The sequence below is a fragment of the Callithrix jacchus genome, chromosome 10 (genome assembly GCF_049354715.1).
Source record: "Callithrix jacchus isolate 240 chromosome 10, calJac240_pri, whole genome shotgun sequence".
NCBI classification, from domain to species: Eukaryota; Metazoa; Chordata; class Mammalia; order Primates; family Cebidae; genus Callithrix; species Callithrix jacchus.
In genome coordinates, this window is record NC_133511.1 from 123,038,893 (window position 1) to 123,064,434 (window position 25,542).

At 53.4% G+C, this 25,542-nt stretch overlaps 2 protein-coding genes across 10 annotated transcripts in view; one reads left to right on the forward strand and one right to left on the reverse strand.

Moving 5' to 3' along the window:
• Positions 1-396: 396 nt before the first annotated feature.
• On the forward strand, positions 397-19,200 carry SART1 (spliceosome associated factor 1, recruiter of U4/U6.U5 tri-snRNP). 4 transcript variants are annotated; one of them, XR_013523493.1, is made up of 20 exons: positions 397-757; positions 4,762-4,819; positions 5,210-5,265; positions 5,792-5,918; positions 6,037-6,142; positions 6,399-6,476; positions 6,591-6,690; positions 6,780-6,922; positions 7,058-7,264; positions 7,923-8,047; positions 8,135-8,250; positions 8,333-8,469; positions 15,631-15,804; positions 15,899-16,009; positions 16,273-16,360; positions 16,841-16,931; positions 17,917-18,052; positions 18,659-18,804; positions 18,908-19,029; positions 19,116-19,200. XR_013523493.1 is itself a non-coding variant. In XM_078341445.1 (20 exons), the coding sequence occupies exons 2-20, from the start codon at positions 4,743-4,745 to the stop codon at positions 19,132-19,134; spliced, it is 2,103 nt and encodes a 700-aa protein (XP_078197571.1). In that variant the 5' UTR covers positions 397-757; positions 4,650-4,742; the 3' UTR covers positions 19,135-19,200. The 4 variants fall into 4 exon arrangements, 3 of the variants coding, with proteins under 3 accessions (XP_078197571.1, XP_035119246.3, XP_035119247.3); XM_078341445.1 differs by having other exon boundaries at positions 4,650-4,819; positions 18,715-18,804; XM_035263355.3 differs by having other exon boundaries at positions 18,715-18,804.
• EIF1AD (eukaryotic translation initiation factor 1A domain containing) overlaps positions 10,967-25,542 on the reverse strand; it is a 30,456-nt gene continuing 15,880 nt past the window's right edge. For all 6 annotated transcript variants that reach the window (XM_035263365.3, XM_035263363.3, XM_035263360.3 and 3 more), the window contains one exon: positions 10,967-11,245. In XM_035263365.3, coding sequence (XP_035119256.1) covers positions 11,014-11,245 — 232 coding nt within the window. In that variant the 3' untranslated portion in view covers positions 10,967-11,013. The remainder of the gene's footprint in view (positions 11,246-25,542) is intronic.

Genomic DNA, 25,542 nt, shown 5'->3' on the forward strand with positions numbered 1-25,542 from the left:
GTGAACACCACGTTGCCGGGGAAGTACAAGCGCAGGGAGGCCAAGGAGGAACTTCCAGCCTCGAAGACACTGGCTTAAGGTGTCTGAACACATTTGATAGTGTTCAGTAAAGTTATTTGCTGTTTGTGTGGTGGGTGGAGCAGGTCTAACTCCTTCCAGTTTTGGGATCCCATCTCCGGGGTTAATTCCGCGTCCCTTGAGGAGCGCATGCGCAACAGGACCACCTGCTCACAGAACCCACTGGACCCAAGACCGCGCGAATGCGCAGTGGAGCCCTGATCCTAGCCTTCCCATGAGCCTCTGGGGCAGGCTCCAAGGCGAGCGGCGGAAGCAGCCGCTCTTAGTTTCCCGCAACACGACAGCGGCTGCCGAGCGACCCGGAAGTGTTCCCATTTTGCGTTGTCTGGGCTCGGCAGCGGCCGGGCTTGGGGCTGACGCGCTACTATGGGGTCGTCCAAGAAGCACCGCGGAGAGAAAGAGGCGGCCGGGACGACGGCGGCGGCCGGGACCGGTGGGGCCACCGAGCAGCCGCCGCGGCACCGGGAGCACAAAAAACACAAGCACCGGAGTAGCGGCAGTGGCGGTAGCGGCGGCGAACGACGGAAGCGGAGCCGGGAACGTGGAGGCGAGCGCGGGAGTGGGCGGCGCGGGGCCGAAGCTGAGGCCCGGAGCAGCACGCACGGGCGGGAGCGCAGCCAGGCAGAGCCCTCAGAGCGGCGCGTGAAGCGGGAGAAGCGCGACGACGGCTATGAGGCCGGTGAGGAGGCGGGACCTGCTCAGGGGGCGGGGCGGGCAGGGGTCCCGGAGCGGGCGGGTCTGGGTGTGCGCGCAGTGGCTGCGAAGCTCTCCAGGCCGGGAAACCCCCAGACTGTCTACGTTAACTCCTATTAAATAGTTTTTCTACGGCACCTCTCGAGCCCAAGAGTTAGAGGCTGCAGTGAGCTGCAATCGCGCCAGTTGCACTCCAGTCTGGTCAAGAAAGCGAGACTGTCTCAAAAAAAAGTATTTTCTATGGTTGATTAGGATTAGAGATTGACTTTCTCCACCTAGCTCCTTGAGGACAGAGGGCTTCTGTTTTCCTCAGTTGTCTGGTACAATTACAGATCCTCAATAAATGTGTTGAATGAATGAATGAAGTAGTATCAGCGTATGCAGAGGCGAGAGAAACCTGGTATTGGAAGAATCGTGTAGGGCTCATGGTAGTGAAATGAGGGAGTAAGATAAAGATAGTTAGGGATGTGAACACAAAGGACCGTGTACCGTAGGTTCCGTTAAGAAATATAGATTGTCTTGAGGTTGGTAGGGAGCCATGGATGTGAGTTGAGGAGTGAGTTGCTCAGATCCATATTTTGTAAACATTGCTGGATTGAGAACTTAGTCAAAGGTAGTCAGGATTGGAGACCAGGAAATCAGGACTGCTAGAGACCACATGAGGGCCGATGGTAGCCTGCACCAATGCAGCAGCAGTGGGATGGAGAGAAGTGGACAGGTTGGAGAGGTGTTTTGGAGGAGGAATGAACAGAACTCAGCACTTGTATGAGACTGGGAAGGAAAAGGCATTGAGAATGATTCCTTGAATTTTGACTTGAGCAGCCAGATGAGTTGTGGGTGTCATCTCTACTGAAACTGAGGAGCAGAGAAGAGAAGCAGATTTGGAGGGGGATGGATAATTGGGGTTGTGGAGCTTGATGTGCATGTGAAAAGCCAGAGTTTGGACTGGATAAAGCCACTGGGAGTCAGTATCTGGGTGGCCAGTGAAGCTTGTAGGGCTGATGGCCCACAGGGTGTGCCTTATGCTGTGCTGAGGCGCAGGATCCAAGGAATAAAGAGACAGGACAGGCCGGGCACGGTGGCTCAAGCCTGTAATCCCAGCACTTTGGGAGGCCGAGGCGGGTGGATCCGGAGGTCAACAGATCGAGACCATCCTGGTCAACATGGTGAAACCCCGTCTCTACTAAAAATACAAAAAATTAGCTGGGCATGGTGGCGCATGCCTGTAATCCCAGCTACTCGGGAGGCTGAGGCAGGAGAATTGCCTGAACCCAGGAGGCGGAGGTTGCGGTGAGCTGAGATCGCGCCATTGCACTCCAGCCTGGGTAACAGGAGCGAAACTCCGTCTCAAAAAAATAAAAAAGAGACAGGACACAGAAGTACAGGGAAAATGCAGCTGGGCTCGAGGGGCCACGCCCCTATGAGTGGAGTCAGGTGAGGCCCCAAATGTCCAGAAGCGTGAGTGTTTGTTGTGTTTAGGTTAGGGGGCAGGGCAGTGAGTGAAGTCATCTTTAAGGATAGTGATAGGGTCGTGAGCAATAAAACAAGGGGTCCACCCCATTAGGTCACCTAGGCTGGGAGGTGGACAGTGTGCAGCAAGGCGTCCATTCCCATTAGGTCATCAAGGCAAGGGCCGTGTGCAGTAAGGGGTCCACCCCCATTAGGTCACTGAGGTATGGAGGTGGGCCATGTGCAGTGAAGAGGGTGCAGTGTGCAATACCTCTATCTATGGGTAAGCTACTAAGAAGATTTATAGGAGGATGCTTTAAGTCACATAGCAGTGACAGAGCTGTCAGGGTCTATGCCACCTGCTGGCAGCTTCCAATAAGTTCTATAGAGGAATGCTTTTCGAGCAGCACAGTAACAAGAGCTGATAAAGTTCACAGTCACCAAGGTGTGATTGCCGGTCTGAGGGCAGCCTTCCACAGGAACTGGTGCAAGGTCCTACAACTCCTTTATCAGGAGGAGTGGCTCTTGCCCCAAGCCTGCCATACAGCGGGTATCTATAATACTGAATGCTGCTGCCTAGGCCATGGATTCTTGCCCTGGTATAACATTTTTCCCTTAAATCATGCGGTGCTCTGTGTCTGCTCTAGGCATTCCTCCGATTATAAGCTGCTTATTCCTTAATTCATGCTCTGTACTGTATCTACTCTAGGCATTCCTCTGATTATAAACTTAGATATAGTTTTAATATATATGAAAATAACTGAGTGGTAAGATATTCTTTAGGCACTCATTCTATGAACTAATGTGTGATCATATAGAGAGGATTGTACAAAGGGAAATAACTGAGTAGTAACACTGTAAACAGATACTCTCCAAGCCCTAATTCTATAAACTAATATATAATCATATAAAGGATTATATAAAAAGAAATAACTGAGTAGTAACACTATAAACTGAGGTATTCTCCAGGGCTTAATTGTGCCAGGATTCTGCTTAGCTCTTCTTCCTCGGTACCTATGTGGGGGTTACCCACAAGGCTCCCAAAATAATGTGACATGAAAAGCCGGGGTCAGGAATAGAACCTGAGAAATGCCCTTATTTTAGTAGTAGGCAGAGAAAGATATTACAAAAAAAAAAAAAAAAAAAAGGAGCTAGGAACCAAAAAGGCAGGAAAACCTTTGTGTCATGAGATCTTTGGAAAGGGTATTGTTAGAAGGAGGGAGTGATCAACAGTCCCACACACTACAAGAGATCAAGCAAAACCAGAACTGAAAAAAGCCCATTAGATTTAGAAATGAGGAGGCTGGCCGGGCGTAGTGGCTCACGCCTGTAATCCAAGCACTTTGGAGGCCGAGGTGAGCAGATCACCTGAGGTCAGGAGTTCAAGACCAGCCTGACCAACAAGGTGAAACCCCGTCTTTAAAAAAAAGAAAGAAAGAAATGAGGAGGCTGGTGACCTTGGAGAGCACCTGGAGAGATTGGGGTCCAGGGCCCAGGTAGAGAGAGGAGCCTTTGAGATAAAGGAAAAGATAAGATGCAGGATAGGAATGCAGGAAAGGAAGAGCTCATAGTGGCAGCTGTCTGAAGGAGTTCATCTGAGGGTGTTCAGTAAGTTATTTGCTGTTTGTGAGGTGAATGGAGCAGGTTTGTAGTGCTTATTTATCCGTGTCCTCAGTGTCCAGCACAGAACAGGCACCAATAAGTGTTTCTTGACTCCTTGAGTCCCACAAAGGACAAGGTCATGCAGCAGCCACATTTCCTGTCCTGTTGAGAGAAACATACACAGAAATGGCTTGATTGTGAATTCAGGGGAGAGCAGTTAATTCTGATCAGTCATTGAACAGGACTTCATGAAAAAGGTGGTGTTTGATTTTAGCATTTGGATAGGATTTTGCCGATGAGAACAAGACCAGAGAGGACAGTTTAGGTTGAAGACTAATATATAGGTCCTTTATATATAGAATATATAAAAGTGGAGAGGGCCAGGCGCAGTGGCTCACACCTGGTACAGTCCAAACACTTTGGGTGGCCCAGGTGGAGGATCGCTCTAGCCCAGGAGTTTGAGACCAGCCTGGTCAAATAGTGAGACCCCATCTCTAAAAACAAAATAAACAGAATTGGCCAATTTTGGTGGTGGGCACCTGTAGTTCCAGTTACTCAGGAGGCTGAAGCAGGAGGATTGCTTGAGCCTGGGAGGTCAAGGCTACACTGAGCCAAGATCATGCCACTGCAGTCCAGCTTGGGCAACAAAGTGAGACCTTGTCTCTGAAAAAAAATAAAGAGAGGGCATAGTGGGGGCTGCAGCAGTTTGGATCTCTTGGGTTAGGAAAGGAAGATGTGCAGAAGAGGCAGGAGTCTGAGGCTAGACTTGGGCAGAGGAGCTTCTGGGGAGCTTGGATGGAAGAAGCTGCTGTTTTCTGGTGTTTCAGCAGGCCCAGGTGCTGGTGAGGGGCCCTCATCTTTGATCCTGCAGCTGGAGCCAACGATGCTGGCTTCTTGGCCCTATGTTCAGCTCCTGAGCCATGCTTCTTCTTATTCCAGCTGCCAGCTCCAAAACTAGCTCAGGCGATGCCTCCTCACTCAGCATCGAGGAGACCAAGTGAGTACTGTCTCCCTTGTTTCTACTTTGTGTTTCTAAGAGAGGCGGCTCTGGGGCCAGCACTGGGGTGGCTTTCTCACATGAAAGTATGCTAATTGGAGTTGGAAAGGTCCTATAAATCATCTTAGCTAAGGTTTGAGTTATAAAAGAAAAAACTAAAACCTCAGAGGAAGGTGGCATTCACTGGTTAGACGCAAGCCAGGCTGGCGCTCATGTTTCCTGCTTTGGAGGCTAGGGCCCTTCCCAGTGTCCTAGGCTGTGAGTCAGACCGTGTGTTTGGGACCCATGGGACCACTCACTCCCACCCTGTTTGGCCTCCTGTCTGTCTAGAAATGCACATGATGCCCTGTGTCTTTGATAGCCCCTAACACGTATGTCCCTTGTTCTCAGTAAACTCCGGGCAAAGTTGGGGCTGAAACCCTTGGAGGTCAATGCCGTCAAGAAGGGTGAGTATAGGGCTGAGGTTGGGGTTTGGGTGGGGAAAGAGGCCATCTGAAGGGGTCTTTGAAGAAGGAGGGGTTAGAGGCAGATTCAGCACCACTTAGTGGTCTTACTCATGCATATTTGCCGGGAGGTATGAGGTCCTTCCTTGCTGTTATAATGGGGATCTGGGGCTCAGCTTGGTCTCTGAGTTGGAGCCGTGGCCATTGCATACTCACTGTGGCTGTGCGGTGTTGTTAGATGGACTGAAAGATGTGCATACTTGCTGCAGACTGGGCTGGGAAGAGGTGGGTTTGTTGTTTTTCTTCAAAGCACAATTTGAGAGGCTTTGGAAGGCACAGAGGGTCCTGTCATGCTGCGTGCATTGACCAGAAGTGTGGGGATGAAGTGGGAGCAGGGAGGTGAAGGATTCTTCCTTCCTGTCCTGACCCCTTCTGGCCCCCTGAGCTGGAAGGGGGCAGGGTGAGTGGCTCCCTCCTCTCCCCACCAGCCATGGGCGGGCATAGCCTCACGTCTGGGCCCCCATTCCAGAGGCGGGCACCAAGGAGGAGCCCGTGACAGCCGATGTCATCAACCCTATGGCCTTGCGACAGCGAGAGGAGCTGCGGGAGAAGCTGGCGGCTGCCAAGGAAAAGCGCCTGCTGAACCAAAAGCTGGGGTGAGGGGTCCTGGCCAGAGCAGGCAAGGGAAGGGCTAGGGAGGCCACCATCCTTGGCTGCCTCTTGGGTCGGGAGCAGGAGCTGGGCTCCTCAAGCAATGCTTTCTCCCCTCTTCAGGAAGATAAAGACCCTAGGAGAGGATGACCCCTGGCTGGACGACACTGCAGCCTGGATCGAGAGGAGCCGGCAGCTGCAGAAGGAGAAGGACCTGGCAGAGAAGAGGGTGAGCACTGGACAGCATGGGGTGGTTGCCCAGTGCCTCTGGTGGCCTGACTGGGCACTGAGGCAGGAGCCGACCCCGGAGAGGTGAGATGGGGCTTGGAGAGGGGAAAGGCCACAGCTGCTAGCGTCCACTTTGGATTCTCAGCAGCTTGCCTGCAAGGCCTGCCCTTTTTACACTCCCGCTTGGTAGAGCCCTGAGTGTTTTCCGGTGATGCTGAGTGGCCTGAGGTCCTAGGTCACCCCTCCTTGTTTCATAGGCCAAGCTACTGGAGGAGATGGACCAAGAGTTTGGTGTCAGCACTCTGGTGGAGGAGGAGTTTGGGCAGAGGCGGCAGGTGAGGCACCACAACTGGGGCACGTGGTGCACAGGGGCACTGGCAGCCTTGCTACTGCGATCCCAGGGTTGGGCGGGTGGAGGGAGGTTCCTGACTTGCCGTTTCTTCCCTTAGGACCTGTACAGTGCCCGGGACCTGCAGGGCCTCACCGTGGAGCATGCCATTGATTCCTTCAGAGAAGGGGAGACCATGATCCTCACCCTCAAGGACAAAGGTGACATGAGCTGGGTGCCTGGTGGGGGGGCACAGCCTCTGCTGAGTTGCCGGCAAGTGTGAATGGCCACTGCTCTGTGCTGCCCTCAGGCGTGCTACAGGAGGAGGAAGATGTGCTGGTGAACGTGAACCTGGTGGATAAGGAGCGGGCAGAGAAAAATGTGGAGCTGCGGAAGAAGAAGCCCGACTACCTGCCCTATGTGGAGGATGAGAGTGTGGATGACCTGGCACAGGCACGTGGCGGGCAGGCTGGGTGGGCGGCGGGGGATGGGGCGGTGAATGTCGGGAGTCGGGGCTCTGAGGAGGTGGTGGCTAGGTGGGTTTTCAGGAGCCAGCCTGGGTTCCAACCTGTGCCTCTTGCCCTGCAGCAAAAACCTCACTCTATCCTGGCTAAGTACGACGAAGAGCTTGAGGGTGAGCGGCCGCACTCCTTCCGCCTAGAGCAGGGCGGCACAGCTGATGGACTGCGGGAGCGGGAGCTGGAGGAGATCCGGGCCAAGCTGCGGCTGCAGGCTCAGTCCCTGAGCACGGTGGGGCCCCGGCTGGCCTCCGAGTACCTCACGCCTGAGGAGATGGTGAGCCTTCTCGTGCCTCGTACTCGATATCACAATTCTCCCTCCCTCTCGGCTCATGCACTGCCTGCAGGCACTCAGAAGAGAGGCCGAGTGTTCATGTTTGCAAAGTGCTTGGCCTTGTGGGCGAGCAGTAAATGGCATCTGGGGGAGTACCGGGTGTGGATGGATCAGGGCTGCTGAGCCACATGGGCCTCAGTCTGTATTCGGGCTCTGCCATGCTGCCAGCCCGTGCCCTGGGTGAGCCATTTAACTGTGAGCCTGGGGCACCCCATCTGGAGTGTCAGTGACAAGAGCCGCCTCCTGAGGTTGCTGTGAGGATGAGTGACAGCATGGGTGAGGGGTGACTGGACAGGTGTGTGTGGCTCTTGCCCGTGGAGTGACTGTAACATGAGGTAGACAGCCAGTGCAGTAGGCGTCTTGCTAAGTGTTCCCTCACTTAGGAGTGGGCAACCTTGGCAAGGTACTTAACCTCTCTGTGCCCAGTTTCCCCATCTCATGAGTGGATTGGAGATAGTAACCACCCCACGTGTTACTCATGTGTGGGAAGCGCTCAGGAGACTGGCTAGCACAGAGGAACACCTAAGAGGTTCACCCTTGAGGGCTGTGGTGGGCCGCCTCTCCGCCACCCCGCTCTATGTCTCTCCTCTCTTCCTCTCAGGTGACCTTTAAAAAGACCAAGCGGAGGGTGAAGAAAATCCGAAAGAAGGAGAAGGAGGTAGTAGTGCGGGCGGATGACTTGCTGCCTCTCGGGGACCAGACTCAGGATGGGGACTTTGGTTCCAGGTGGGCTTGGACATGGTGGCAGGAGGAGAGGGCTGGGCTGGGGTGGCCTGGGGGCTGGTGCTCACCAGAGAGGCCTTCTTCCCTCAGACTGCGGGGCCGGGGTCGCCGTCGAGTGTCCGAGGTGGAGGAGGAGAAGGAGTCCATGCCTCAGCCCCCGCCATCAGACGACACCCGAGTGGAGAACATGGACATCAGTGATGAGGGTGAGGGCCCGGCAGGGGGTGGAAGGGGGCAGGGACAGGGTTGGGGAAGATGGTCTGAGCAGGCATCCCGTGTTTCTCCCAGAGGAGAATGGAGCTCCGCCGCCACCGGGGTCCCCACAGGTGCTGGAGGAGGACGAGGCAGAGCTGGAGCTGCAGAAGCAGCTGGAGAAGGGGCGCCGGCTACGACAGCTGCAGCAGCTTCGAGACAGTGGCGAGAAGGTGAGGCTGGGCGCAGGCAGGCCTGGGGCTCCCGGTGCATTGGCCTATCCTCACAAGCACGTGCCCTTTGTCATGGCAAACAGCCACATTCCTGTCTGAAGCCTCTTTTCTGTTTGTTTTTTGGGTGTTTTTTTTTTTTTTTTATTTTGATACGGTTTCACTCTGTCACCCAGTCTGAAGTGCAGTGGTACGATCTCTGCTCACTGCAACCTCCATCTCCTGGGTTCAAGCGATTCTCATGCCTCAGTCTCCTGAGTAGCTGAGATTACAGGCGCCCACCACCGAATCTGGCTAATTTTTGTATTTTTAGTAGAGACTGGGTTTCACTAGGCTGGTCTTGAACTCCTGACTTCAGGTGATCTGTCCACCTCAGCCTCCCAAAGTGCTGAGATTACAGGTGTGAGCCACTGCGCCCAACCCTCTTTTCTGTTTAAAGTCATGTTTTGTGCAGGTTTTGAGACGTCTGCAGTGTTTCCACCGCCAGATACCTGCTTAGTGGGGGATCCTTTCCTTTCCTGTGTGTGTTTGTTGAATGCCTACTGTGAGTAGTGCATTATTCTTGAGCTGGGAGGGTCATTGGTGAACAGGACAGCTGCAGGGCCCTGGGTTCATGGAGCTGGCTTTCAGAGTGTGTGGGGGAGAGGGGTGGCAGCAGGTGGACAGGCTGGCGTTTAAGCCATAGACCAACCAGAAGGTATATCAGAAGAATCAACCTTAAAGTGCCTGAGGACCAGGGAGGCAGAAGCAGAGAGAGGGTGGTGTGAGCTGAGATGGAGAGGCTGGGAGCCAGCGCAGGGGGAGCCTTGAGCCCATGGCCATCACTGCCTCGCCGGCACAGTGTGCCGGGCACTGCTCTCCTGCTCTGTGTTTGTTCCTGTGAGGAAGGTTCTGTCACCTCCATCATTGCCGAGGCCACATTTTTAGCCCTACCCCACACTTTTTACCTAGGAAGAAGCCAAGAAAGGGTATCCAGGAGAGGGAGTAAGGGAGGGAGGCTTCTGATGCGACTGGGAGGTAAAGTGGGGACTGTTCGAGTGGATTCAGGGCTGGGAGGATGAGAGTTGAGAAGGTGAGGGCTGCGCCTGGGACGGAGGGCAGGCTTGGTATTGAAGGGCTGCAGAGGACAGATTTGAGGTTTAAGGGTGTGTGGTCTCTGTCAGGCCCCTTGTGTGCTCTGCTATTGTAGGAAAAACAGCTAAGACAATCTGTGAGTGGGCGTGGCTGGTTTCCAGTGACACTTTATTTCTAGGTAGTGGGACATAGTTTGCCCAGTCTATCTGTAAAAAAGAACGGAGAAGGCCGAGCCAGGTGGCTCACGCCTGTAATCCCACCACTTTGGGGCGCTGAGGCGGGCGGATCACGAGGTCAAGAGATCGAGACCATCCTGGCCAACATGGTGAAACCCCATCTCTACTAAAAATACAAAAATTAGCTGGGCATGGTGGCACACGCCTGTAGTCCCAGCTTCTCGGGAGGATGAGGCAGGAGAATTGCTTGAACCTGGGACGCGGAGGTTGCAGTGGCTGAGTGCCACTGCACTCCAGCCTGGTACCTGACAATGGAGCAAGACTCTGTCTCTCTGTCTCGAAAAGAAAAAAGAACAGAGAAATGGGGCGATAGACTGACAGGGCTGTGTGTTTTATGACTGAAATGAATGTAAGGGTTATTAGCCCTGAAGTTCTTAGCCTGCCTGCACATTAGAAACCTAGGAGGTTGTTTTTGTTGTTGTTTTAAGAAACAAGGTCTTGCTCTGTTGCTCGGGCTGGAGTGCAGCGGTGTGGTCATAGCCCACTACATCCTTGAAATCCCAGGCTCAAGGGATCCTTCTGCCCCAGCCTCCCAAGTAGCTGAGACCACCACCACACCTGGCAAATAAAAAAAAAATTTTAGCAACAGGGTCTCACCTTGTTGCCCAGGCTGGTCTCAAACTCCTGGGCTCAAACAATCCTCTCGCCTCTACCTCCCAAAGTGCTGGGGTTATAGGCATGAGCCACCTGGCCTGGCCTAGCCTAGAAAGCTTTTAAAATATATGAGCCACACCCCACATACCAGCAGAAAAGTGAAAGTGTATTCCAGTGAACACCTGTGTCTTCTAGAGTCAGTAATTATAAACATTGTTAAAGTTCTTTCTCTTCTTTTTGTCCTGAGCCCCTGCAAGTTGCAGGCATGGTGACACTACCCTTAACCACTTCAGCGGGCATCTCACGAAATAAGGGCCTTCTCCTGCATAGCCACGCTGCCCTAACAGGTCCATAAATGCTGTAAAACAGCAGCTCACATGCCCCATTTTCCAGTTATCCCCCAAAATGTCTTTTTAATTTTTTTTGTTTTAACCAGTATCCAATCAAGTTTCGTAGCCACAAAGGAGTCTTTTTCTGACTAATGGAGATTCTGGAGTATGTGGGAGAGACAAATTAATGATAGAAGAAGAAAAGGAGATTTTTGCAGGCATTGGTGGGGCCTAGAGTACAAGTGGAGGGTGGCCTTGAGCGAAGCCAGGTCGTGTCATTTATTTCAGGAGGGAAGGTAGGGAGGTTACAGCAGCTACAACCAAGGTGATCTTGGTTGGGGGAAGTCAAAGCAGCCCATGTCCGATTGTTCCAGTGAAGAGGTGGCAGGGGTGGCAGTTCGAGGAGACATGAGATGCTGTTTTGGAGAGTGGAGGGCAGGTACACCATGGAAGAGGAACAGACCTGCTGGGCGGTGTGGGCTGCACAGCCATTCCCCGTGGCCTTGGATGTGACAGGTTTTCTGTCCAGCTGCTCCATGCGGTTGGCTGAAGAGGAGGATGATGGGATTAATGAGCTGAGGAGGAGGATGGGATTAATGGGGAGCTGAGGAGAAGGATGGTGGGATTGAGGATGGAGTTTTCTAGGGAGGAGAGGCAAGGCAGTTAAGGTTTTCATAAAGGGGAAGTTCCGTTGATGTCCCCCAACTCTAAACTGGGTGATTGGAGACATAACAGAGTGATGGGTGTGATGACTGGCCTGGAGTCATGATGTGGTTGAAGAATTACTGGATTGTGGTTAATACAGTCAGTGAACTAGAAAGAAAGGATGTAGAGGACAGAGAGGATCCTTGGAATTGAGGGGGGTTTTTTGTTTTAGTTTTGAGACAGTGTCTCACTCTCTTCCAGGCTAGGGTACAGTGGTGCTATCTCGGCTCACTGCAGTCTCCACTTCCCAGGTTCAAGTGACTCCTGCCTTAGCCTCCTGAGTAGCTGGGACTACAGGCGCGTGCCACCACGCCCAGCTAATTTTTCTGCATTTTTAGTAGAGATGGGGTTTCGCCATGTGGGCCAGGCTGGTCTTGAACTCCGACCTCTGGTGGTCTGCCCTACCCTCGTTCTTCCAAAGTGCTGGGATTACAGGTGTGAGCTTCCGTGCTGGCCTAGGTCCCAACCCTGATGACCTCATTTAACCTTGATTACCTGCCTAAAGGTGCTCTGTCCAAATACAGTCATTGGGGGGGTACACAATTCCTAGAGAGGAAAATATTGTAAAGATGTCATCTCATCTACTTCATTTCTAGGTTAAATGCAATTCCAGTAAAAATCCCAATGGGGACATTTTTGGAACCTGGCAAACTGATTCTGAAATTGAATGAAGTAGGGTAACTGGCAATGTGGGATTGTGTAAGGACAGACTAATAGGACAGAGAGACCAGACAGGCCCCGAGACAGAATCGCGTCCCAGTGGAAGAGATGCTCATCAGTGTGGCGAGTGGGCTTGGGACAGTTAACTGTTTGCAGAAACAATGAAATTGGGTTTGTACCTGACAACTTGCAGATAGATTAAGAACTTCAAAGTAAAAACCTAACATTTCAGAACCAAATTAAGGAAATTCCATTTATGATTTTTTGGTAGAAAAGATTTTTTAAGTTGTTAGCATAGCCAAGGCAGAAGAATTGCTTGAGGCCAGGAGTTTGAGACCAGCCTGGGCAACATAGCAAGACTGCCCGCCCCCCCCCACCCCATCTTTAAAAATTTTTTTTAAATTAACTGGGCAAGTGGCATGTGTCTGAAGCCACAGCTCTGCTGGAGGCTAAGGCAGGAGGATTGTTCAGCTATTGTTGCACCACTGCTCTCCAGACTGGGCGACAGAGCAAGACTCTGTCCGGAAAAAAAACAAACCACGTAACTATATAGAAATTGAGAACGTGAGTGTTTGTTTGTTTGTTTAAAGACGGGGTTTCACCATGTTGGTCAGACTGGTCTTGAACTGCCAACCTCAGGTGATTCGCCCGCGTTGGCCTCCAAAGTGCTTGGATTACAGGTGTGAGCCACCACACCCGGCCTTGTTTCTTTGTTTTTTACAAAAGATATCATGACGCATATAAAAAGGCAGACCAGAAGGGAAGATATTTGCCCATAAATACAACCAAGAATGGGTTGGTGTCAAGAGTATACAAACAGACAGAGCAAATCAACAACACGGAAAACTAGGTGAAAGATGTAGATAAGAGAGGCGGTTCACGGAAAAGAAAGCCTGACTGACTGGGAAAGTACCCGGCAAGCCCAGCTTCAGGAGGGGTCCCAGAAAGGTGAGCCAAAAGTGAGGCACCTGCCACCCCCAAACAATTCCACAGAAAGGTCCAAGCCTGACAGTAGCGAGTAGGAATAAGGACATGAAGTAGCCAGAATCCTCGGCCACGCTGCTCACTGCCGTGGCCATCAGGGTAATCAGACGAGAGGGAATGTGCGTGTGCCCGGGCCACCCCCACTGCTCACTCCCGAGTGTGGCCCACGTGCACCAGGAGACAGTGTCAGTGGCCTGCAGCCGCAGTACTTGTTCCAACAGAAAAAAAATAATCCATCCTCAGTGGGCTGGAGAGCCAGATCAGGGAGCATCCAGCTATGGGCTGTGAATCCATACTGTAAACTGATGAGCTGCAGCCACTTGCATCAGGGGTACTCTCAGGGGCATAGATTCTTTTACAAAAAAAATCATAGAATCTGAGTCATACAGTGTGGTTCAGGTTATGTAACACTTAGTATACAACATAATTAATTGTTCTGGGGTAGGTCCTTATGTGGTAAAGCCACGAAGATAAGCCAGTGAGTCATGACCATGGATGGAGGGAACACTCAGGACTGGGCAGGGTGTTAGCGATGCTGCTCCAGCCCCGGGCAGAGGGATGTATGTGTGTGTTTAGTTACTGTTTTAAAAAGCTCAGGCCGGGCGCGGGGGCTCACGTCTGTAATCCCAGCACTTTGGGAGGCCGAAGTGGGTGGATCATGAGGTCAAGAGATCGAGACCATCCTGATCAACATGGTGAAACCCTGTCTCTACTAAAAATACAAAAAATTAGCTGGGCATGCTGGCGCGTGCCTGTAATCCCAGCTACTCAGGAGGCTGAGGCAGGAGAATTGCCTGAACCCAGGAGGCAGAGGTTGCAGTGAGCCGAGATCGCGCCATTGCACTCTAGCCTGGGTAACAAGAGCGAAACTCCGTCTCAAAAAAAAAGAAAAAAAGCATATCAGCTGGGTGTGGTGGCTCAGGTCTGTAATCCCAGCACTTTGGCAGGCTGAGGCGGGCGGATCACTTGAAGTCAGGGGTTCGAGACCAGCCTGGGCAACATGGTGAATTCCTGTCTCTACTAAAAACACAAAAACTAGCTGGGCGTTGTGGCGTGCACCTGTAGTCCCAGCTACTCAGGAGGCTGAGGCAGGAGAATCCCTTCAACCCAGGAGGCAGAGGTTGCAGTGAGCCAAGATCACACCATTGTGTTCCAGCATGGGTGACAGTGAGACTATCTCAAAAAATAAATAAATATCTGGGTCAACAGAACAAAATCTCATGTAGAAAAAAAAAGAGAACATAAATAAATAAATTAATAGCATCTGCTGAGTTAGATATACCCCCTTTTCTGTTTACGATGAAGTTCATTAAAAAATAAGTGTTCCAGGATGTCCTGGAATATATATGTATTTTTGAGACAGGGTCTTGCTCTGTTGCCCGGCTGGAGTGCAGTGGCAAGATCACGGCCTACCACAGCCTGACCTCCAGGCTTAAGGGATCCTCCCACTCCAGCCTCCCAAGTAGCTGAGACTGCAGGCATACACCACCATGCCTGGTTGATGTTTATAGTTTTTGTAGAGATGGGGTTTCACCTTACTGTCTAGGCTGGTCTTGAACTTCTGGGCTCAAGTGATCCTCCAGCCTTGGCTTCCTAAAGTGCTAGGATTATAGATGTGAGCCACTGCAGCTGGCCCCTGGAAGAATTTTTTTTTTTGAGACAGGGTTTCACTCTGTTGCCCACACTTTGAGTGCAGTGCTATGATCTTGGCTCACTGCAGTCTCGATCTCCCAGACTCAAGCAGTCCTCCCACCTCAGCCTCCCAAGTAGCTGGGACTATAAGCTAATTTTTATATTTTTTTGTAGAGATGGGATTTGGGCATGTTGCCCAGGCTGGTCTCAAACTCCCGAACTCAGACAATCCACTCGCCTCAGGAGATTTTTTTAAAATGAAAGAGGGTGCAGAAGTGGACATGGCAATCGAGGCTTCACTGAGGAGTTTGCTGTCAGGGCTTCGGGGTTGAGGGAGGAGTTTTTTAAAGAGGAGAGCTAGTGGGCAAGTGTGTGTGTGGCCGGGCATCTACAAAAGGAGGGAAAGCAGAGGGTGCTGGTGCCCATGTGGGGGTCCTGGATTTAGTGCTGGTAGCACGAGTGGGTTCTCTTAGCATGTCATGGCACCTGCTTTCTTGGTGAAGTGGGAAGCAAGAAGCTGGGCTGTGGGAAGTCAAAAGAGTGGGCCACCTCACCGCCCTGTGGGTTCTAGAAGTGCTGCCTACAGAGTCTTGAAACTGGAGTTTGTTGTGGGAGGGGCTGGTGGCAGGAGGGACCCTGGAGGAAGGTGCTTGAGGCTGAGGTAGTGTGCCAGGGGCTTTGGAGCAGGGTTGGCACAGGCCTGGTCAGGAAGGCCCTGTAGGGTGTTGGGTGTTCATTCAAAGGGCAGCCAAACCCATTGATGGGAGCAGAAGAGTGACCCCAGTGAAATAGGTGTAGAGTGGAGTCAGGAGGCAGAGATCAGCCAGGACCCACATGGGCTGTGGGTGTGGCCTGTCTTGCTGCTGCCAGGGAGGACCCTTGGGTTCCTGGGTCTCAATGGCATCACCCCAGAAACTGCTGGGTTTGCCCACAGCTACTCCCTCCCCCAGGTGGTGGAGATTGTGAAGAAGCTGGAGTCTCGCCAGCGGGGCTGGGAGGAGGATGAGGATCCTGAGCGAAAGGGGGCCATTGTGTTCAACGCCACATCTGAGTTCTGCCGCACCTTGGGGGAGATCCCCACCTACGGGCTGGCCGGCAACCGCGAGGAGCAGGAGGAGCTCATGGTGCGTCTGGGGCAGCCCCACCCTGGGCTTCGCTTGGCTGGGTAGGCTGGCTGGGGGCTGGGGGCTGGGCTGACCCTGGTCTTTTGTGCCCCAGGACTTTGAACAGGACGAAGAGCGCTCGGCCAACGGCGGCTCTGAATCTGATGGGGAGGAGAACATTGGCTGGAGTACGGTGAACCTGGACGAGGAGAAGCAGCAGCAGGATGTGAGGGCCGCACTGTCACCACGGGGTGGGGGGCGGGGGCATGGGGGCGGGAGGGTCGAGCTGGAGATGAGTGCCCAGGCACGTTACTCGGTGTCCTCAGCCTCCTCATCACAGTGCGCTCTGCATTCCTCCCAGCGTGATCTGAGTATACCTGAGGAAATGAAGTTAAACGCTGTGGCTGGTGCCCGGCAGGGGGTGACTGATGGGTGGGGGTGAGAAGAGGCGGTGTGGCTTGCTAACCAACCCTGCCACGTGCCCCCCAGTTCTCTGCTTCCTCCACCACCATCCTGGACGAGGAGCCGATCGTGAATAGGGGGCTGGCAGCTGCCCTGCTCCTGTGTCAGAACAAAGGTAGGGAACTCAGGGCAGCTGTGGCTTGGGTGGACTTGGGCACTTGGGCAGGAAAAGGGCTTGTGGGGGCTTCGGTGCAGCAGGTGCAGGCAGGGTTGCCTCCGTCCCCTCTGTTGCCTCTTTCATTCCCTATGCTGGAGCCAGCTGCCCGGCCCAGAGCCGCTCCTTCTCCCCCTGGCATCTGTCTCTGCCTTACGAGGCTCCATATCTGCTCCAGGAAGGAGAGGGGAGTTGAAACTGTTACAGCTGTAGCAGAGAAGCCCTGATGTTAGGACCCCAGCTCTGCCATTTCCTTGGCCAGTGGCCCGTGGCAAGGGGCTCATTTCTGCATCTTTGCTTTAGAATTGGCCTGATGGCTTTCCAGAGGCAAGGAGAGGGAGGTGCACCCCACAGGGCCCATTTCACTTTCTCAGGAGGCCCTGGAGCGGCGCCTCTCACAGGGTTGGGCAGCCTGGAGTCTCACAACCCCTCCATCCCTAGGGCTACTGGAGACCACAGTGCAGAAGGTGGCCCGAGTGAAGGCCCCCAACAAGTCTCTGCCCTCAGCCGTGTACTGCATCGAGGATAAGATGTGAGTGTGCAGGGCTGGGGTCCTCACATCGAGGATAAGATGTGAGTGTGCAGGGCTGGGGTCCTCACATCGAGGATAAGATGTGAGTGTGCAGGGCTGGGGTCCTCACATCGAGGGTAAGATGTGAGTGTGCAGGGCTGGGGTCCTCACATCGAGGGTAAGATGTGAGTGTGCAGGGCTGGGGTCCTCACATCGAGGGTAAGATGTGAGTGTGCAGGGCTGGGGTCCTCACATCGAGGGTAAGATGTGAGTGTGCAGGGCTGGGGTCCTCACATCGAGGGTAAGATGTGAGTGTGCAGGGCTGGGGTCCTCACATCGAGGATAAGATGTGAGTGTGCAGGGCTGGGGTCCTCACATCGAGGATAAGATGTGAGTGTGCAGGGCTGGGGTCCTCACATCGAGGGTAAGATGTGAGTGTGCAGGGCTGGGGTCCTCACATCGAGGGTAAGATGTGAGTGTGCAGGGCTGGGGTCCTCACATCGAGGGTAAGATGTGAGTGTGCAGGGCTGGGGTCCTCACATCGAGGGTAAGATGTGAGTGTGCAGGGCTGGGGTCCTCACATCGAGGATAAGATGTGAGTGTGCAGGGCTGGGGTCCTCACATCGAGGATAAGATGTGAGTGTGCAGGGCTGGGGTCCTCACATCGAGGGTAAGATGTGAGTGTGCAGGGCTGGGGTCCTCACATCGAGGGTAAGATGTGAGTGTGCAGGGCTGGGGTCCTCACATCGAGGATAAGATAAGATGTGAGTGTGCAGGGCTGGGGTCCTCACATCGAGGGTAAGATGTGAGTGTGCAGGGCTGGGGTCCTCACATCGAGGGTAAGATGTGAGTGTGCAGGGCTGGGGTCCTCACATCGAGGGTAAGATGTGAGTGTGCAGGGCTGGGGTCCTCACATCGAGGATAAGATGTGAGTGTGCAGCTCGGGGCTGCAGGAGCACGGCAGGCAGCTGCTCCTCACACTGAGGCCACCTCTGTCTCGGGCCAGGGCCATCGATGACAAGTACAGCCGGCGGGAGGAGTACCGAGGCTTCACCCAGGACTTCAAGGAGAAGGATGGCTACAAACCTGATGTTAAAATTGAGTACGTGGATGAGACAGGCCGGAAACTCACACCCAAGGAGGTGAGCAGGGCCCTGTGCGGGCAAAGCCCCAGCCTGCCAAAGGCAGGCCAAGCCTGGGACTGTGCAGTGCCCCAGGGGCCTGGTGAAGTGCCATGGATTGGGAGGGGGCACTCAGGGTTGGGAAGGGCTGTGCTTCAGTTTCTGTCTCTAGTGGGCACAGCAGTCCCTTGGCAGGCCTGGCAGGAAGGTCAGACAGGCACTCCGGACCTCTGCCCTCCTGTGTCTCACCTGAATAGCCCTTCACTGGCTTTCCTGGACTGCAGGGCCATTCCATCATCCTGGCCCTTCCAGTGCCCTTGTAGGCTGCCCAACCCTCCTGCCCCCCAATTCAGCTGCCCCCATGCTCTCCCAGGTTTGTCTCCCTCCAGCCCTAGTCTCCAGACCTAGCCCTTGCAAGGCAGGTCTCACTCCAGGTTCCCTGTGCCCTGCCCCCATGGCAGCATATCTGCTAGCCAAGCTGGTCTCCTGGCCTCTGCTGGGGCCCTGGAGGGTATCAGAGTCTGTGTCCTTTTCCCATCCCCTTCCCACTGCCTCCTAGACCTGGCACTGGGGGAGGTGAGTCAACACCCGACCCCACCTGCCCTGTTTCACACCTTGTGGGCACAGGTGGCTCTGGCCCCACCCGGGGCCCTGCAGCTCCCCCTCGTGCCCTGTGTCCCCAGGCCTTCCGGCAGCTGTCCCACCGTTTCCACGGCAAGGGCTCAGGCAAGATGAAGACAGAGCGGCGGATGAAGAAGCTGGACGAGGAGGCGGTGGGTGCCCTTGGGGACGTGGGGGGCCCTCTACCTGCCAGGGCAGGGGTGGCTGGTGTGGGGGGCCTGCTCCAGCCCTTGCTGAGTGTCCATGACCCCACAGCTCCTGAAGAAGATGAGCTCCAGTGACACGCCCTTGGGCACCGTGGCTTTGCTCCAGGAGAAGCAGAAGGCCCAGAAGACCCCCTACATTGTGCTCAGCGGCAGCGGCAAGAGCATGAATGCGTGAGTGGCTCGAGGCTGGTGGGGTGGTACGGGGTGGCCTGGCCTGCACCTGCCTTAGTAGCCTCACGTCCCTGTTCTCTCTGCAGGAACACCATCACAAAGTGACGGCGCCTTCCATCCCCCACCCCACCTCAACCTTGGTATTAAATAAAGCTCCCTCCTTATTTTTTCCTCCCTGGTCGTGGTACAGATTCCAGGGTTAGATCCTTGGTTGGGTGTGGCCCAGAGTCTGGCTCCGGCTAGGTGAGACCCAGCTATCAGATTACACAAATAACTAAATGACAGGAGAGAGCCCCGGTCCTCTACAGCTCCTTCTCCCCTGGCCATCAGTCACACCTCTGCAGGGCCGGCTCTCTGATGGAAAGTGGAGGCAGTTTTAGAAACTCGTCACCCTGCTCTCTCCTGGCCTCCAGGGCTGCATAAGTCTGTCCTGTCAGAGAACCCAGGGCAGCCCCAGACTGCCCAGCCTGGTGGGTGAGGATTGGGCTTTGTGCAGGGCACAGCTGACACCTTCTGTCCTGGCTCTCCTGTGCCACCATGGTCTGTGTCTAGAGGAGTGGAACTCCCAAGGTTGGGCTGGGAATTTTTGGTGTGCATAGTATCGGGAGGGCTGAGCCCAGTGCCTCCTGGACTTGACCTGAGCTCTGTGATAGAGCTAGACTGAGCTGCTGAGGGACATGTGAGCCTCAAATCTATAGAAAGACAAATAGCTATCTTGGGTGCCCAGGACACTGATGCCCAGCCATATTTCCCAGGTGGCACCCACATTTTAAGATTTAAAAAAGGAAACCAAAAAATAAATCAGATAAAACTGAACTTAAAATCAGCTGGGCATGGTGGCTCAACACCTGTAATCACAGCACTTTGGGAGGCTGAGGCAGGAGGATCGCTTGAGCCCAGGAATTTGAGACCAATCTGAGTAGCATGGCAAAACCCTATCTCTACCAAAAATGCAAAGATTAGCTAGGCATGGTGGCGAGTCCCTGTGGTCCCAGCTACTTGGAGGTTGAGGTGGGAGGATCGCTGGAGTAGGAAGCACAGGCTGCATTGAGCCCTGATCGAGCCACTGCTCTCCAGCCTGGGTGACAAACCCTGTCTCAAAAAATAATAATAATTAAAAATAATCTTGGGGTATGAAAACTGTAGACAGGTGCATAACCCAGTAGCCTGAAAATGCACAGTTGGCATTGATGCCCTTGCTTCTGTGTGGCAGAAGCTACAGGGCTGAGTTCGGGGTGCCCTTCCTTGAGCTCTTTATCCTCTGTAGTTTGATGTTTGATTCTGATTCTGTTTTCACCTTGGCTGTGTCCTTGGCTTCCTCAGGAAGGGTGACCTGGGGTGTCTAGGCTGAGTCTAGGACTTGGGGCAGTCACAGTCTGTTTCTCTCAAAAGCCTAGGAGGAGGCTGGGTGCAGTGGCTCATGCCTATAATCCCAAGCACTTTGGGAGGCTGAGGTGGGTGGATCACCTGAGGTCTGTAGTTCTAGACCAGCCTGGCCAACATGGTAAAATCCCGTCTCTACTAAAAGTACAAAAAAAGTTAACATTGCATGGTGGTGTGCACCTTATAATCCTAGCTACTCAGGAATCTGAAGCAGAATGGTTTGAGCCCAGGAATTGTTTGAGCCTGGGAGGCTGAGGTTACAGTGAGCCGAGATTGTGCCATTTTACTCCAGCCTGGGCAACAGAGCAATACCCTGTTTCAAAAAAGATAAAAGAAGCCTAGGAGGTGCTTCCAAAGTCGGGACCAGTCAATCAGGTGTCCCTGGCATGGAGCTCCGGCCCTGGCTGAGTGACTAAGCTCACGCCTTGACGTCTGTGGGAAATGGCCCATTAGGAGGCTGTTGAACTGCTGTCACAGCTGAAAATGATCAAGGCCTGGATTAAAGCCAAGGTGGAGCCAGGGTAGAACAGACCAGCTTCGCCCCAAGGCCTGCTAACTTTCCAGCCCTTAGTAACTGGGCAGACTGCGTGATGAACCGGGCACCTCCTCATTCATGCCGCTGCATCTCTGGCTCTTGGTCCCAGCCCAGAGAGTTGTTCTGTGCCCTGGCATACTCTACCCCACTCCCCAGGCTGTGTCCTGCCTGTGTGCCCAGGGCTGGGGACTGCCAAGTCCCTGGAGGCTTGAGCCCCCGGGGCAGATGGAACCCAAGGTGGCTTCCCAGCTCTGCTGTTTGGTAGCCAGACACCATGGTGCTTCCCTGCCCTCAGGTACCTGAGGGGCAGTGAGCCCTCAGCCAGGGCTCAGGAGCCAGGTGGGTGGCACTCAGGGAGAAAAGGGTGCTTATGTTTGGCCTCTGCGTTTCCCTTTACCGCTGCCTGACCTGAGGCAGGTCACCAAGTCTCCATCTCACCTACAAAATGGGGGGCATGATCTCACTTGTAGGGCCACCCTATTCCATAGTTGAGGCCCGATCCTTCCACACCAAACAAAATGTACCCAGCATCGGCTAGCGCTGCCTAAGAACCTAGAGGAGCAAAGCTGGACAGGCTGCCTGGGCCCATGGGGCTTGGGTCCCAAGGGCAAGCAGCCACTGTGCAAGACCGCAGCTAGGTGTGAAGGATGGGAGCAGGCCCAACCCCTGCCCTCCCGGGGCCTGTCTCCTTGGGATGCGCCTTCCCGGTGTGGTGATGCCAACCCCAGCCCAGAGCCCAGTGGTCCAGTGCTGCATGGCCTCGGTTCTGAGCAAGGCCAGGACAGGGTCCTCCCCTTGCCCTCGGGTCCTGCTCCCTCCTGTGCCCACCCCCTGCCTAGGTCCTCCAGGCTCTTCCAATCCCCAGCCTGTGGCCCCAAACCTGCCCCACCCAGCCCCAGGCAGGGCCCTGCCTCTTTCTCTGAAATTCAGAGATGCTCTGGAGGACGCAGGCAGGCTCTGCCAGCACAGGCTGCCTGTGGACCTGGAAAAAGGTGCCCACTGGGCAGTGGATGCAGGCCTCAGGAGCATGGACTGGTGGGCAGATTCATGTCCATTCATCCTACAGTGTGGTCCCTGGCGCCCCTCAGTCCCAAACCCATGATTGCCCTGGGACCTTGGCTCCCTGCCCTGCCATCTCCAACAAGAAGGGCTCAGCCCAGGTGTACATTGGGCAGTGGCTGAAAGTGACAAGTAGGCTGAAGACGTGGCTCTACTTGTGTCAGGTCTCTGGGCTTCAGTGCCATGGGTGGGAGGGGCAGACTGGTCCCAAGGAAGTGGGGATTCAGCAGGAATTCAGGGGGTAGGAGCAAGATTAACTGGCTGCAGTTCTCAGAGATCCACCAGCAGCCATGTGGATAGTGGAGAGCAGGGCGGGGCCGGGGACCCTGGCAAATGCAGAAAACCTTTTCACTGAAAAGATTTTTCGAAACTGTGATACTGTTTAGAACCCATAGGAAAAGTTGCTGGAAGAATAGAGTTTCTCCTTGAACTATCTGACAATCAGTGGATGAGGTGATTGCACACCACTCCAACTAAGTGTGTGTTTCCTACAAACAAGGGCGTTCTCTCACATAACCTAAGCCACCCAGGACGCTGGGAAAGGGCCATCCATGAATCTCTTCCACCTCACGTTAGAACAACTGTCCTAAGGTCTACTTTTTTTCTTGTATCATGACCTTATTTATTTACAAGCACTGGATGAGTCCCTGGCCTCCCCCAAGACAGAGCAACCCTACACAGCCCCAGCCCAGTTAAATACTGCAGTTGGGAGCTAGGGGGCTGGAGGGAGGAATGAAAGGATACAGGACTAGGGGCATGCACCCCATTAAATGGTCACATGCGGGCCAGATCCTGTGAGCCTGCAGAGCCACGGCTGTCACCACCCCACATAGGAATGCGGAGGCTCAGGGGTGCCCATGTGTCGTGCCCTGGAACGTGGAAGGGACAGGAATGGCTCTCAGGGAGTGTAAAATGGGAAGGATGAGGCTTGAACTGTCTTCTTGTGAGACCCAGTTTTTGGGACAACACCTGGTCCACTTTTCCATGAACACGGCAGCCTTGGGGAAGCGGCTGGCCAGCAGAGGCCCTGCCTACCCCAGGCCCAAGCACAGCCTTGCTCCTTCCCACTGTCCTCAGAAAGGGGACACTGTCCAGAAGGGGCCAGGCACAGCCTGTGAGTCCTCATGGGGCTCAGGAGAAGCTCTGGATAGGATGGCCCAAACCAAACACAGCAGGGCCAGCAAGATGACAGCACCAGGCTGTGTGGAGGCCTCCATGTTGCCCTGCGTACTTCCTTGCACCAAAGCAGGCAGCAGATATGTCGCTTCCAGAGACATCTGCACCCATAGATGACCCTTTCCTGCCATGAGGGTGGCACTCGAACTCTGTCCATGAAAGAATATTCCTGCAGTGCCCACAGATAGCTCTGACACCTACCGGAGGTTCTGACACTACCCCACAGTGATGATTCCTTTGCAGTAGGACTGAGGGCATGTAGCCCTCTGGGAAGTCACTTTGCAGATGAGACAGGTATGAGGACTTCAGACGTATTTCTCCCTGCGGTGCATTCTGGATTGGAGCAGCTTTGTTGCAGGCACCAAGCTGACTACAAGCTGATGCGTCCTGCCTTCTACCTTGAGCAGCGGGCACTCGTACTCCCCAGGCTGGTCAGGGTGAGTAGGGGGCTGGGTGTCCCTCACAGAAAGGGGTATGCCTGGGGTGGGGCAGGTTTACTGGCTTCACTCAGTGGTACAAAGGGGGTCAGCTCCTCTGGGCCCAGCCCCACCCCATCCTGCCCCACTAAATCATTGCTGAGGGAAGCCTCTCTATCTGCAGCCACCACTAGTGGGTCACCAGCCTAGTAATGTCCTTTTTATTTATTTTAAGACGAGGTCTCGCTGTGTCGCCCAGGCTGGAGTGCAGTGGTACAATCATGGCTAGCTACAGCCTTGACCTCCAGGCTCAAGGAATCCTCCCACGTCAGTCTCGAGTAGCTGGGACCACAGGTACATGCTATCATGCCTGGCTAATTTTTTTGCAAAGATAGGGTATTGTTATGTTGCCCAGGCTGGTCTCAAATTCCTGAGCTCAAGCAGTTCTCCTGCCTCGGCTTCCCTAAGTGCTGGGATTGCAGTATAAGCCACACCCAGCCAATAATCTGTTTTAGCAAAAGGATTCAGTTCAGGCAATTACACCCACTGCCGTTCTGGCCGTGAGCCACCACACCCAACCAGAACTATTTCCAATGATTTAAAAATACAGATCCTCACATCCATAGTAAGATATCTACTGAGTTTTTTTAATCTTAAAAAAAATTTAATTAACATAATAAAATCTTAAATGCATTTAATAGTCTTATGGTTAGTAATAATCATGATGATATTGGCCGGGCATGGTGACTCATGCATGTATCGCAGCACTTTGGGAGGCCGAGGTGGGAGGATTGCTTGAGGCTAAGAGTTCGAGACTAGTTTGGGCAACATTGCGAGATCCCCATCTCTACAAAAATTTAAAATATCAGCTAGGCATGGTGGCACGCACCTGCCGTCCCAGCAACTCAGGAAGTGGAGGCAGGAGGAGTTGGTGACTGCAGCGTCTAGGATCACACCCTCGCACTCCAGGCTGGATGACAGAGCAAGACCCCGTCTCCAAAACAAAAAAACAAAACTGAAGCTTCATAACAGGTACAATGGGATTCATTATTCCATTCCTTCTACTTTTGAGTATGTTTGAAAATTTCCATTTTAGAACTTTTTTTTAAAAAGAGCAAGAACATGTTGGCTTAGCAACAGAAAAGTATACATATGTTCAGCCAGAGACATGAACGAGAATGTTCTTAACAGCACTATTTATAACAGCTCCAAACTGGAAACAACCCAAATGTCCATTAACAGAAGAATGAATAAAGAGCCGGGCATGGTTCTTTGTGCCTTCATGGTGTGGCTTATACTGCAATCCCAGCACTTAGGGAAGCTGAGGCAGGAGAACTGCTTGAGCCCAGGAATTTTGTGCCTGTAATCCCAGCTACTTGGGAAGCTAAAAGAGGAGAATCCCTTGAGGCCATGAGTTCAAGACCAGCCTGGGCAACATAGAGAGACCCATCTCTAAAAATAATTTTTAAATTTAGCTGGTTGTGGTGGCTCATTGCCTGTAGCTCTAGTCCCAGTTACTTGGGAGGCTGAGGCAAAGGGTTGCTTGAGCCTGGGAATTTGAGGCTACAGTGAACCAACCGCAGTCCAGCCTGGGGGACAGAGTGAGAACCTGTCTCTAAAACAGAAGAAAAAAATAAAGGGTAATCATTCATATAACCAAAGGAGTAACATGGATGAACCTCACAGACATGAAACTGTATATTCTATCTGCTTCCATTTAATACAAAAACTGGCAAAGTTATTTTATTCTGTTAGAAGCAGGGTAGAAGGCAGGGTGTGGTCACTCATGTCTGTAATTCCAACACTTTTTGAGGCCAAGGTGGGAGGATTACTTGAAGCCAGGAGTTCAAGAGCAGTCTGGACAACAAAACAAGACCGTCTCTACAAAAAAATGTTTTAAGTTAACTGGGCATGGTGGTGATGTGTGTGCCAACACTCTCAGCT

Bases quoted from the DNA above. Each gene is read 5' to 3' on its own strand.
- SART1 (XM_035263355.3), top strand. From the start codon at position 445: ATGGGGTCGTCCAAGAAGCACCGCGGAGAGAAAGAGGCGGCCGGGACG. The intron at 4,820-5,209 runs GTGAGTACTGTC...CCTTGTTCTCAG, and splicing joins CTCAGCATCGAGGAGACCAA to TAAACTCCGGGCAAAGTTGG. The intron at 8,470-15,630 runs GTGAGGCTGGGC...TCCCTCCCCCAG, and splicing joins TTCGAGACAGTGGCGAGAAG to GTGGTGGAGATTGTGAAGAA.